Below are 14,575 nucleotides of genomic sequence, written 5' to 3'. Positions count from 1 at the left end.
ATGTATTGGTTTTTTTGTTTTGAGATGAAGTCTCTCTCTGTTGCCCAGGCTAAAGTGCAGTGGTGCTATCTCTGCTCACTGCAACCTCCGCCTCCTCAGTTCAAGCAACTCCTGTGCCTCAGCCTCTTAAGTAGCTGGGATTACAGGCGAGCACCACCACACCTGGTTAATTTTTGTTTTTCGTGTCTTTTTTTTTTTTTTTTAGTACAGATGGGGTTTTGCCATATTGACTGGGTTGGTCTTGAACTCCTGACCTTAGGTGATACGCCCACCTCGGGCTCCCAAAGTACTGTGATTATAGGCATGAGCTACTGTGTCTGGCCAGCATGTACAGTTTTAATAAGAGGAAAATAGCAAATGATGAGCAAGTTTTTATTTGTTCGAAGCTCTCAATTGCTGCTCCTTTGTTTATTTCAGCAATAACCTTCCCAGTAGTGTCCTGAACTTAATGTTTATTTTTGGGTGTGAATGTTTCTGAATTAATTATATAGCCACTTAAAGAGTAGTGGTATACATGTGAAGGAAAATTGTTTTTAGAAACATTAAAACATAAAAATGAATTAGTAAATTTGCAGTTTTATTCTAAATACTTCAGTTAAAGGGCTACAAAAATAATGGGTTTATAATGAATGATGGCAATTTTGTCAAATATTTAAAATATCTAAAATATTTATGAGATAGCAAAATGTTTTATAGTAGAAATAACAGGAAAAAAGTTTTCTAGAAATTTTTTTTAGGAATAGTAATTACATGTTGGGATGGTTTACAACCTACATAAATAAAGGTCTAAAATACAGTTTTATAGAGAACTAGGAAGTGGTTTGTGAATGGCTGATTCTTAAAGCTCCATTGATAACCTTGGGGAGAGGCAGAACATCCTAGATTAAATAGAAATTGTATTTCTGTTATTTCAGCAAGACAGGATTATACAATTAAGTATCTTGGCTAAAATCTTTATAGTAAAATTCTGCTGACATGAACATAGCTGGTCTGGGAATTAACTATTCACTTAGGTACTATTTCATGAACAGTGCCAAAATTTCTGCCAGAAAGGTAAAAGATGTATTTATATTGCTTTTTGTAGATGAAATGTAGTCTGTAACGGAGTAGATTGTAGTAACTTTTAATATTTTGATGCAGGAAGTAGGAAAATGTTAAAAATTGTAAGGTGCTTTTAAGGAAATTGTAATGGTTCTGTTCAGAGTTTATGAGACAGCCTTATTCTATAGATATTTTAGTTATGAACTTCCCCCTATTTTTATGTAAATGGTGATGTCAATTTCAACCCTTCCTCTATTTGCCTTAAGCTAGAGAAAGAGAGTGGGGAGAGAGAGAAAGAGAGAATGAGAGAGAAACACCTTGTGTTGGGGCCATCAAATGGTTTCTTTGGTAGTCATCAGTGCTATTCACAAAATTCTGTTTTTCTCCCCTTCTGAGGTTGTAGTAACACTTGCACTTCCCCATCTTCTTGAAGTTAGAACTGACCATAGAACTTGTCTAATGCAATGTGATATATATTCCTTCTGGGCAGAAGAGACATCTGTCACTTCCAGGCAGAAGCTTTAGGGACTGGTGGCCTTCCAAATTGAGGAGGCTGCATCAGCCTGCAGCCTTCAGCAAAGACCATATGGAAGCAAGTACCTGCTCTCCTGAGGTGGACATGCTGTGTGACCAAGAAATACACGTATGTTGTTTTGAGTCACTGAGATTATGGGAGTGTTTGTTACTGTTGTGTAAGCCAGTTTAATCTGACATATGCCGTATGCAGTTTCTTTATGTCTAAGGAAGAAGATTGTAACATTTCTCACCAACTAAAATGACCATTTATTTCCTCAGCCATTTTTGTTAACATTTACTGTGTGTCAGTCACTGTTCTAGGTGCTAGGAATACAGCAGGAAACAAAACAAAGCAATCTCTTCTTCCCACTCTTTATTATTTTTTAGGGAGCCTCTTTGGCTGTGAAACCTCCCCCTGCCCTCTGAGCAGCTGGTTGCTCCTTTCTCGTCTGTGTTCCTCCAGCACTTTGTAGATAATTTTCATTGTGGCACTGGTGTTATCATGATCATTCTATTTCTGTCTTGATTTCTAGACTAGCCATTTCTATAAATGTTTTAAATATAGTACATATATAATATTGAAAGTAATAGAAAATGTTTAGGCAAAACAAGTTGCAGATTATATAAAATGTATAACAAAAGAATATATATATAAAAAAGAATATATATATACACACACACACACATGCACATACACATAGATACTTTGCATTGTCCCTTTATTCCGTTTGTGTCATCCCCCACATCTCAAAAAATACTTCTAGAATGAATAAACAAGGCTTCCTGTGGGCCCTTTGCCTGAATGTGATTTGGGAACAAGATGTGAACTTCTATATTTTGGGCATGTTCTTCAAATGCCTTTGCTCTGTGAATTCAAATTTAAGAGTATTACTAATGGATGAGAACAGATCTATACCAAATTACCTGGGCAGAAATGTGAATGAACGGGGGAGGGGGAAGCCTATTAACTTGTCATTGTGCCTCTTTACTTAGCTATGTATATATAACTGTTACAGCCTTTTACCAGTGTTTCTCAATCTTTTTTCCATTATCGCCCCCTACCCCAGTCTCTTTAGGCTGTTTCCCCCAAGTGCCCCCAATTAGATTTTACTGCCACTGAAATACTGTATATCTGTTTATGTATTGAATGTATATCTGTGCTTTATAAAAAAATACAGTAAGTCTTTTTGCTCCCCTAAGAACCAGTTTTCTTAGTTGATGCATGCCTTAAACTAATATTTGAAAAAGGTAAAGTTTTTCCTTTGTAGTAGGGCATTTCCACTTCAATAAGCTAAGTTTAACTCTATTGAGTCACAACTGTATTATTTAATACACCTGTGCTTTTATAAGAGCTTTATTTTAAGCTAATTATTATTTAAATAAGTATGCTAAAGTCTTAGTTTATTGAGAACATTGGCAAATTAACTTTTATATATTTTATATAAGTCAATTTTTCTGGATTGAAGGCCTCTAAACCATGCAGTCATTCTGTGCGAGCCGTATTTGCCTTTCATTCCTTCAGCACATCCTTACTGAGCATCTATTGTGTGCAAAAGCTGAGGACCCAGTGACTCGTGGAGTCCAGTCTGCTTCCTTTAACTCCTTGCTAGCAAGAATGCAAATATGGGTTATGTATACTTGTCCAGTGCAGAGTCGTTTTCAATGTACTGATTTTTAAATCATTAGCAACAAAATGTCGTGGGCTTTTGGTGAAAAACCCCTATCATTCTATATGTATAGCGCATGAAAACATTGAGGGCCACGTCCCACAAGGTGCGAAGTCAGTATAGTTCATATTTTCCTGTTCTGTCCTGCAACCTGTGACCATTGTCTGGCTACACCAGTGTACATTCTTCTTTTTGCAATGTGGGAATCTGCTTAAATTCATGAGCCATTCTGTATAACCAGTGTAGTACATAAATACATACATGCACAACCGAACAGGGAAACCTCCATATAAGATTCACTTAAAGAATAAAGTTCTGGTTCTGACCACTGTTTAATTGCCAAACAAAAAGAATGAAATATATAATTTCAAGCTAAATTCAGATTTCATAGGAGGTTTGGGGCAAATACATTTCAGAAAGAATACAGAGCAGTACAAGTTATCTGGAGGCTGTGGCTTGAGTGTCCATCCAGGGATAGAGCCATTCATTCATTTATTTGTTATGGCAATATTTACTGGCCTCCTAATCTTTGCGCCAGGCCTTTGGCAAGTAAGACATAAGGCCCTCATTTTCACTCATCCTCTCTGTCCCCATTTCTTGGACAAACTGTGTAGGACATTTTAACATTAAGCAAGTTTTCCTTCATTCATTTATTCCATGTGTGTTTGTTTGAGCATGTATAATTTAAGTACATTATTGTGAGACATTAAAAAAAGACATCTCTGCCCTCAAGGACATTGCATGCTTGTTTGTTGATCAACCAGTCATTTATTTATTTATTTTTTAAAAAGTGCATTGAGCTAGTAGGCAATGTGCCAGGTCAGGGCTAGGGAAATACAGAGATGAACAAGAGCACACGGTCCCTGGAGGTTTACGGCTCAGCCTGGAGAGGCAAGCTGCTTATAACATCTTTGGAAGTATGCAGTGTGGTAAATGACAATAATGAGCCTTTCCAACTGTACTGCGAAAGTGCAAAGGGTGAGCACAAAAGTGGAGTTTCCTGAATTAGTTCTGTGTGGGTCAAGATGCGACTCTTGATCCGACTTTTTAGTTGAGACTGGATAGAAGAGATGGCTTGGAAGGGAGATTAGAAGTTCCAATCAGAAGAAACAGTTTAAGTGATGATAAGGAGCTATAAGGCACCATGACAGCTTTACAAAACTGCAAATACTTTATTTTGATTTGGCTACAGGAGGTGAGGGTAGATGAATTCTAATGTAGTGAAACAATTGCAACAGGAATGCCAAGAACTAAGTCCTGTAGTATTGGCACAATATATAGTTCAGTAAAACAGCCCAGAAACAGACAGATAAACATACTATGTGATAAAGTGGTTATCACAGATCAACAGGGTGCTAAGTAATAATACTGCGACAATTGATAAACTATTTGGAAAAATAATAGATTCTTACTCCATATAGTTTTTAGTTAGGGTTTAGGGGCTAGGCGCCTAGAAATTTGAGAATTAGGATTGCTTTCTGTGAATTAAAATTTAAGATAAACACTAATGGATCAGAGAGGGGGTGTGTGTGTGTGTGTGTGTGTGTGTGTGTGTGTATGCATGTGTAAAACAAATTACCTGGAACAACCAAATATTTTGCCTACTGTCTACTGTACCACCTCGTTGAATGTGTTGATTCTATGAACATGGCCAGCTTCATGGGCCCTGCACTGTCAAGGGCTGTGCATTTGCTTTAATGCTCTGCTTTTGTTGTCTTCTGGAAAGTCTTAATATTTGAAGATGGGGCCCATTTTTTTTTTTCTTGCTCTGGGCCTTACAAATTATGTAGCAGTCCTGCCTATGAAGTTGGCCATCTCTAAGGACAGAAAGTTAGAGAGCCAAGCTTTAGAAGTAGATGTCTTTGTGCTCTCTGGAGAGTTGCAGCCAACCCAGTTAATGTGTCCCAGACACATTGGCAGAGCCATCCCTATTGAGTGCCTCAGGCTGTCCAGCCTGATACTGTGAAACATTCAATTTATTTAACAAACTTTGTTACTTCCTATTTCCTGCTCACCAGGCAATCTTTCAGTACCTTGGCTGCTTCTGTGGTTTTCCAGCAGGGAGAGATCTAGGTAGTTGGACTGGTCCCATCCTTTGCTCAGGAAGGTAGTTACTAAATTGGCATTCTGGTTTCATGTGTCAGTGAGGTTCTTTAATGTGAGCCTGCTTCTGCATGACTGGTCCATTTCTGTTACATTTCTGAGGCTGAAGGCTGAAGTCCAGAAATTATGCTGGTAAATTCACCAAAGCAGTCATGTGTAGAATAGTGGTTCAGAGCAAGAGCTTTGGAGTCAAGACAGACAGTCCTGGATAAAATGTAGGTCCTGTCACTTACTAGGATGATCTTGGCTTTCCTGTGCCCTAGTGTTTCATCTGTCAAGTGATGACATTAACGCCTACCTTAAGGTTGTTGTGAGGTTGAATGAGATAATGTACTTTAGATAGGGCTTCTCAGCCTCAGTACTATTGACATTTTTGGCCAGATAATTCTTTCTGTCCAGGGTGGGGCATTCCGTACATCATAGGATGCTTCCAGCATCCCTGGCCTGTACCCAGTAGATGCTAGTGGCATCCCTCTAACCCCCTATAGTCATGACAATTAAAATGTCAGAGGCAGAATCACCCCTGTGGAGGGCACAATGGGACTTGGTTAAGAATCACTGGTCCAGGTGTATAGAGTGGTGCCTGGGGGAAAGAAAATGTCAAATTTTGTGATTATAATAATGATGGGAATAGTGGTACCAAAGATGATAATACTTTTGATGCCACTCTGAGGCCCCTAGGAAGACATCTGTCCTTTCATTTGTTCTTTGTTCCTAAATGTTTACATCTATGCCAGAATAAACTCCATATAGATTAAATGGTACATGTAAAAATCTCTGCCTTTAAACAAGTGAATGAAAAAAGAAGTAAATCTTTAGATTTGTAAATAAGAAAAGGGTTTTCAAGGTCAAAAGCAGTGATACTTCTGTGATGTTTAATGTTGGGTTTAAAACACACTGGGGAATTTTCTTTCCTTATAGATGTCATGACATTAAAAATAAACATATGTAGTCTATAAAAACTTTATAATAATCATTGAAAAGCAAATTAGATAAAATGATTATGAATAATATGACAGATAAAGTGGTATTAAAATACTAATTTAAGTCAAAAAGAAAACCAAATATTTCCTATAGATATGGACAAAGGAAGAAATACCGTCAGCCTGTACACATTTGAAAATAGTTCAAATTTAGTAATTCTTTAAAAATTTAAATTATTTAAATTGACAAAGATTTTAAGTAATAGTATCCAATTCTGTTGTATAGTTAGGGGAATCTTATTACATATTTTTTATCGGACAGTGGATGGGTACAACCCTTCTAGAAAGAAACATGGTGATAAATGTGCCCTAAAAATGGTTATACCATTTCATAGTCCTCCAAAATAACTTTGGGAATAATGCCTACAGCATACTTTGAAATGTAGACAAATATTTATGCATGAAGATGTTTATTGCAAAGTTGTTTTACTATAAGCCAGCTAAATGTTCAGCATTAGAGAAGTAGTTAATTACAGCGTATGATAATCTGCAGTCTTTAAATGCAGTATTTACACAGTGTTTCTAATGACTATTCTCATAGTGTTAAATCAGAAAAGCAGGTTTTTAGGTTGCATATTCAATATAAACTCAACTCAGAAAAAAGACTGGAAGGAAATATGTAAAATGTTAATATTTGTTCCTGAAGTTTGTAAAATGTTAATATTTGTTCCATAATATTTGGATTATGGATAATTTGTAAAAGTTAGTCATAACTCTATGGTTAAATTGATCATTTCATGGCAGACAGCCTTTTCTTTTGTTTCTGTTGTTTTACGTGATGTTTAGATATTATGCCTTGGAAATAAAAATGAAAGGATTTAAGCTATATTTCTCTAAATAGGAGAAATCAATGCCCTAAAATACAGCTTTATTTTTAAATAAACCCTTATAAATTGCAATGTGAAACCAGTTTTGAGGGGTAGACTGCTTCCCCTCGTGGAGGTGAATTAATGTTTTTTTATACTGTGGTGCCGTTTTTGTTCATTAAGTGTTAACGACGTACTCATTGTATGGTTTTTGATGAAACTATCTTTAAAATGTTCATTTTTATATTTATAGTATGTGCAGAAGCTTATAATCCTGATGAAGAAGAAGATGATGCAGAGTCCAGGGTATGTAATTTACTGAATGAATGAATTTTAATGGATGTCCTTGTCATATTGTCTATAAAATAATAATAGAAAAGGTGTTAACAGGCACACAGGTTAACAGGAGACAGAATGGAGTTGTTTTGACTATTTCTTTTCCTAGTCTTATCTCCAATAGCCTACTCCTGCTGTGAGTCTTGCAGACTTGTTTTTATCCAAAGAGTATTTTTCTTTGCAAAATATATCCTGGTGATGAAAAATGTTTTCAGCTGTCTTTCTCATAGTGATAATATTATTTTTCTTAGACAATGTTTCCAGTAAACAAAAATACTGGGAAAGACCTTCTATTCCTGTTAATTTATAGCAACAGAAAGCTACTCTGAAACAAATCACAGTAAAATTACATCCGGTGTGTCAGTACAGCAGTTAGGATTATTTTTTAAATCTGTGAGTCTTTATAGTTTGCTCAGCAGCAGACTTCTTGCAGGCTCTAATGTTTTTGTAAGAGCTTATCCACTGTGGTTTGAGCAGTTTTTAAGCTGTGTCTTTCAGCTCAGTTCTACTCTTTATTTAGCAAAAAGTAAACTAAGAGATTACTATGCCTGGAAATGGAAAGTAATAATTTCTGTGCCACCCTCCTCCCCTTTTTTTGAGTACATACATTGCAAAGTGCCTCTTCTCTCTTTGGCCTTAAACAGTATAAACAAAAACTTATTTTTGTAGCTCTGAAAAGTACTTAAGTAAGATTGAGGTTTCATGTGGAGAAGCAGATAATACGTCCCTAAGTCATTACATCGTTAAGTTCCTTGAAACGTATGTAAAATCCAGTGGTATCAGGAGGTTTACAAAATGGAAGATCTTGAAATCCCATTTTATTCCTGGACCCATGGGGATTCCCACTACCAGGGAAGCTCATTTCTCAATACTAGAACTTCAGTTATTTTCATGAAGTCTATAAATCCCAGCGTTGAAATTACGTTGTTTTAGGATTAAGGTATTTTTACTAAGCTGTGATTTGCTGTTACTGCTTTGTATAGTCTAAAAAACTAGACCTTGCCTACCGCATACTTTATGTATCTAGCAGAAACAATACTGGGTGACATTGAAGGCAACATGCATTCTTTATAGTGTATATAAATGGATATGATACAATTTAGTAATTGAGATAAGAGCAATTGAGATGAGCTGGTTTAAATTAATAAAAACTAAATTAATGAACATTTGACAATAGAGTTTAAAAACAATATGCAATATCTTATTGATTCAAAAGCCGTTAGGCCTTGAGTTTTAGCTGCTATTTAATTCATGAGGTAAATAAAGTGTTTTGGCAGGTTCACTCCAGGTAATTTCTAACAGTTTTGTTGAGGAGGCTATACCAGTTAAGATTCCTTTGACTGTGTAAAACCTAACCCTGTCGAGACAAATGTGAAAAAGACAACACTGGGGAGATTATCAGTCAGATGCTTGGAGAACATATTGAACTGCAGAAAGAGTTGAAAGGCCAAGCTGTAGGTTTGGTAGGCAGGAGCCAGCCCGCCTGTGGGGCCCGTCAAGAGCAAGAGTGTAAGACTTAAAGTAGTGTCTCTGAAAGGGGCTCAGCTACCAATCTCTATTACTGTGCTTCTCAGTTCAAAATTCCAATTTCCCAAGAGTTTCTTTCTTTTTTTTTCTTTTTTGAGATGGAGTCTCACTGTGTCCCTAGGCTGGAGTGCAATGGTACAATCTCAGCCCACTGCAACCTCCACCTCCAGGGTTCAAGCGGTTCTTCTGCCTCAGCTCCCCAAGAGTTTCTGATGAACCCCGCTTTGGCCCAGGGTAGGGGCAGGGTCAAAAAGTCCAACCTACTTGAGAACCACATCTATAAATAAGGGCCTTTTCGAGAGGAGGAGGAATCATTGTGCGTTGGCCATTTACCCTAAGAGCTGTTCCCTGTAACACCTTTTAAAGTTATTTTTAAGCGTTTTTTTGGTAATTAATGTATTTATTATATATTTGATTATAGCAAAGTACTTGTAGGTTCTCAATTAGGTTGAGTATTCTTGCCTCTAAATGTGTTACTAAAAACTGTACTTATTTAGGTCTTAGAAACTATGAGGCAAACCACATCACATGCTTGGGAATGATTACTACAGATTTCAAAATTATTGAGATCTAGAAGGATATTGGGAAATATCTATGAGGAAAATGTATACTATATTGTGATAAAATGACATTTCATTTGGACATTTTTTATTACTTCTGAGACTCACCAAATCCTTAAGTCTCTAGTATAATCAAATTTATCCTCTGATGTGAATTCAAAGAAAATGTAAATGCTTAAGACTCATTTTGGAAAATAACAGATTTTAGTTGGAATGCCTTTAGTAAATGAAAATTTAAGGGTTATCTAGATCTAGCATGTAGAAACTGGTAGAGAAGAGCTGATAAATTTAAGGGTAGAGTACTTTTATGTTTCTCCACAAATCTGGCCTGGTGCTAGGTGTAAAGTGGTGAGCAAATGGACAAGTCTCTATCCTCTTGGAGCTTTCAGTCACAAGCAGACAAGTAAATAAATTAATGAATAGTTACAAAACATGAAGTGCTAAAGAAACAGTGAAACAAAGTGTAGGAATCAAAACACAGCCCCCAAGCCAGCAGGGGTCCAGATACTATGGAATGGTTGAAGCAGGCATCCTTGAGGTTAGGCTGAAAGGATGGGCAGGCGTAGTCTGACCAGAAGCCCCTTAGTGCATTTCAGATCGAGCTGAGCCTGGCAGAGCGGGGAAGGGCAGGTGGAGCCCACAATACCCGGGTGGCTGTACTGAGGGTAGAAAAGGATGGAATGGGGATTTAATTCTCACCGAATGTGATGAAGTCCATTGAGGTTTTAAGCTGGAAAAGGGAGTATTCTGATTTAAATTTTTGGAAGATTATTTTCAGCTCTGTGTGGAGAATGAGTGGGAAAAATATGAAAATATCTAGTATAGATTTCTCCTGGCTAACAACATAGATACAGTGCTTTTGTTTGGTTGGTTGGTTGGTTGGTTTTTGAGATGAGTCTTGCTCTGTCACCCAGGCTGGAGTGCAGTGACGTCTCAGCTCATTGCAACCTCTGCCCCTGGGTTCAAGCAATTCTCATGCCTGAGCCTCTTGACTAACTGGGACTATGGGGTTGTGCCACCACACCTCACTAATTTTTGTATTTTTAGTAGAGATGGGGGTGTCACCCTGTTGACTAGGCTGGTCTTGAACTCCTGGCCTTAAGTGATCCACCCACCTTGGCCTCCCAAAGTACTGGGATTACCAGCATGAGCCACTGTGCCTGACAAATATCCAGTGTTGTTTAAAGAAAATGTCTAAGTTTAAACCTTACTTATTAACTGGTTTTCTAATTTTTTTTTTTTAATAGAAAGGCAGCAGAAGTTTAGAGCAGAAATTGGCAAACTTTTTTTGGCAAAGTTTTTTTTTAACTGAAAAATGCAATATTTTCAGAGAATAAACATTTTAGGCTTTGGGGGGTGTTATAGGGTCTCCTTTGAAAGGACTCAGCTCTGCTGTAGTAGCTTGAAAGCAGCTGTAGGTAATATATTAATCAAAGGCATGTCTGTTATGTTCCACTAAAACTTTATTTATGACACTTGAATTTGACTTTAATATAATTTTTATGTGTCAAGAAATATTATTTGTTTGATTTCTTCCCCCCTAGTCATTAAAAGATGTAAAATTATTCTTAGCCTAGAAGCCATACAAAAACAGCTTTGCCTGCAGGTATAGTTTGCTGATCCCTGGCTTAGAGTCTAGACTCTGAAGCTGGCCTGGCTGGCATGAATCCTGGCTCTGCACCTTGTGGACTGGATGACACTGGGCAAATTATTTGGGCAAATTCATTTCCTTAACTCTAAATTTCTTTTTTTTCTTCTTCTTATTTTTCTGAGATGGAGTCTTACTCTGTTGCCCAGGGTGGAGTGCAATGGCAGGATCTCGGGTCACTGCAACCTCCACCCTCCACTGATTCAAGTGATTCTCCTGCTTTAGCCTCCTAAGTAGCTGGGATTACAGGTGCCTGCCACCATGCCCAGCTAATATTTTTTAATTTTTATTTTTAGTAGAGATGGGGTTTCACCATCTTGGCCAGGCTGGTCTTGAACTCCTCTCCTTGTGATCTGCCTGCCTTGGCCTCGCAAAGTGCTAGGATCACAGGCGTGAGCCACCACACCCAGCTTAACTTTAAATTTCTTTACCTCTGCTTTATGGGATCTGTCAGTAGGATAAAATGAGTTAATATTAGTAAAGCTCTTAAAATAGTACCTGCCATGTATTTATGCTACGTTTGTTTAACATATAAAATTTGTATCTGAAATCAGGAATGAATTTTAATGAAAACCAAAGTGGCCTCTAGTAGACTAAAAAAATCCCACTTTAGGTGTATTGCTGAGGCCTCAGTGATCCAGAGACAGATCCCGTAGGTGGGATCACACAAAACCCCAGAGAAAAACGTGGGAGAGCATCTTCAGAGCAGGTGGCTACAATGCAAAGGAGCTGGAGTGTTGGAGACCACACCTGCTTTCTGACTGTTTACTTTCCCCAGTGAAGAGGGATTTACTGACGAGGTTAATGACAGAGAGTGGACTTTGGGTGCTGAGGAGTAATGGCAGCGTGAGGGAAAAGGGAGACAGGAGAGAACAGTAAACTAGAGTGATCCAAGTGTGGTTGAGAAACAAAGACTACTTAGAAGTGGTCATTGTTAAGAGAGGTAGCAGGAAGAAGAGAGAAGAGGAAAAAGCTGGATTTCTGTGTGAAGGTTTATAGGAATTGAATGAGGTGGGGAGAAAGACTTTAAATTGACCAGAGCGAAGCTGGTGCATGATGCTGACACACTCTCCTCCACACCTTTCCTTTCTGAGAACAGAACTTCTCAGCAGGCAGACATCTCGGTTACTTCAGTTTGAAGTTCTTAATGGATTTCGTGAAGTGAGAAATGACTTTTCTGTTTTAGTGTGTTAGCCTTCCTCATTTGAAGGAGGAGGAAGTGAAGTTTGGTTGGTGTGATTTGGTTAATCCCTAAATTTTGAAACTTTCTTGTGCAGCAGTGAGTGAGGAGGCCCCGGGATCTGCTTTGCCCGTATTTGTGTGTCATCTTAGAATCTAGTTTCAAATGAATGTTGGGCAGATAGTAAACAAAGGTTTACATGTACCTTACCCTTAGAGGGGAAAGTACAGTGACGCTTTCTCTCACTAGCTAATAGTTGTTTCATGTAGTCTATACACAATGCAAATAAATGGTATATACATCAATAGTTTACATATAAATGGTATACCAATACTATAAATCTCAATTCTTTTCAGGCTTATAATCTTCATTAAATTTTAGCCATATGATATGGTTTGAAATGCTGATTTAAATTTCCCATTGTGTGTTTTGATGTTTGTGGACATAAACCCCGCTGCTGCCTGATTCTGTGAGCTGTGATGGTGGTGCCAGCTACCTGATGCGGCACAGCACCTGCCCATCAGCTCTCGTGGTCACTCTTTGAGTGAGCATTGGAACAGGAAAGGGTGGTATATAGGTCTTCAGGAAACCAACTCCGTATCTGCTGCTTTTAGGACTACCCCTTGCCCCTCTAACACATTTTATAGTTACAAACTGCTCATGTTTTCAAAAGAGTAGACCTTTTGGTCCAAGTCAGTTGAGCCTCCTGCTAGTCAAAAGGGACTCTGAGAGATGGCAAGCCACACTTACAGGGCATTCTGCCCGTCTTCACCCTCCAGAATACAAGTTTAGTGAGAATCTAGCACGCTAGTTTCCTTGAGTTCCTTCTAAAATCAGCGCACCAGCCAGCCTCCCTGGACGCCTTTTCCCTAGAACACGTGTTCTCCTGGAGCGGCAGTGCATGATTGCTTGCTCCCTTCCGAAAACCACTTGCTCACTGTGGGGCAGGTACATACCACGTGTGTAAAAATATACTTAGCATCTAATGCAATATACATTTTAAACATTTTCTTGTTTCCAGAGAGCTTATCAAGATTCAAAGGAAAGAACTACATCCTGAAAGAATATTAAGCTCAGTAGAAATAGAATGAGGGCAGTGCGGATTGTCAGTGTAGTTGCTGGCACCTGTTGTCCTGTCGTACAGATCCCCACTGGCTGGGACCTTTGGAGCCAATCACAGTTCTGTACATAATGAACTTGCTAACCTAGGGGAAAATACACTTTTGAAAAAACATTTCAGTGCTGTATTGATGAATGGATACCAGCCTCCCCCGCACAAGGTGAATCATGTTCCCCTACTTAGTAGGCTCATAGTTACTAGTCACCTAAAGTGAATCTCAGCACCAACCTAAAGCGAATTTGAGCACTAACAGCTCTTCTTTCTAATGTCTCTACTGATTTTTGTTAGATTTTTAAAAAATCTCTTTGAGTGAGATGGTATTGTCTAATGTCTTTGTTTTTTTAAATCTGGTGTCCTTTTAGATTATACATCCAAAAACTGATGATCAAAGAAATAGATTGCAAGAGGCTTGCAAAGACATCCTGCTGTTTAAGAATCTGGATCCGGTAAGATAAATCTTAATAACAGAAATGGCTTTTTTTATTCCAGTGAGTGTCAAGAACTGTGTAGGGTCTTGAGTTTTGCCCTCTTTGTAAGCTGACATCACCGTGGGGTGATGGTAAATCGCCTTGTGGATGCCTGCATGCACAGTAGATTGAACTGCAGGAGAGGAATATTGAGTTTGGGGGAATACACTGCTGCTGGAGCAAGAAGTAAACAAGCCTGAGGTATTTGTCCTGAAGATACTGTCTCAGGGCTACAAACACAGCCCTGAGAAATGGCCCAGGTAAAAAGAGGTTAGGACTTTGCCTTCTTTGTACACCAAGCAGGAATATGCAGGGATGCTCAGGGCCCACGGAGGATTGCTTCTCTTTACAGCCAGTGATAGTAATTATCTTTGAATGTGTATAACCTCTATATTATACAAATTAAAAGTAACATTTCACTTGATTTTAAGGTTTTTTTTTTCCTTTGTTTTGGAAATCTCTAATCTTTGGTTGTGGTATGTCTAGAATACTCACTCTTGGTATGAGTGTGCATGCTGTTCAGACTTTGCCTTTTGTACAGTGAGGTACATACTCTGCTTCCTTCATCTCAGATTATGCTTAGTCACTGCAGTATAGTCATTTAGGAGAGAACCTCTGCTG

At 38.2% G+C, this 14,575-nt stretch overlaps 1 protein-coding gene across 1 annotated transcript in view; it reads left to right on the top strand.

Annotated features, from left to right (window-relative positions):
* Positions 1-14,575, top strand: part of PRKAR2B (protein kinase cAMP-dependent type II regulatory subunit beta) — a 106,770-nt gene that overhangs the window by 61,246 nt on the left and 30,949 nt on the right. The window contains exons 3-4 of the mRNA XM_012456064.3: positions 7,370-7,422; positions 13,850-13,933. Coding sequence (XP_012311487.1) covers positions 7,370-7,422; positions 13,850-13,933 — 137 coding nt within the window. The remainder of the gene's footprint in view (positions 1-7,369; positions 7,423-13,849; positions 13,934-14,575) is intronic.

Source organism: Aotus nancymaae, unplaced genomic scaffold (assembly GCF_030222135.1).
Source record: "Aotus nancymaae isolate 86718 unplaced genomic scaffold, 86718_ANA_hifiasm-v0.15.2.pri h1tg000002l, whole genome shotgun sequence".
Lineage (NCBI taxonomy): Eukaryota > Metazoa > Chordata > Mammalia > Primates > Aotidae > Aotus > Aotus nancymaae.
Note: the sequence above shows the minus strand (reverse complement) of the source record. Positions and strands in the feature narration are given on the sequence as shown.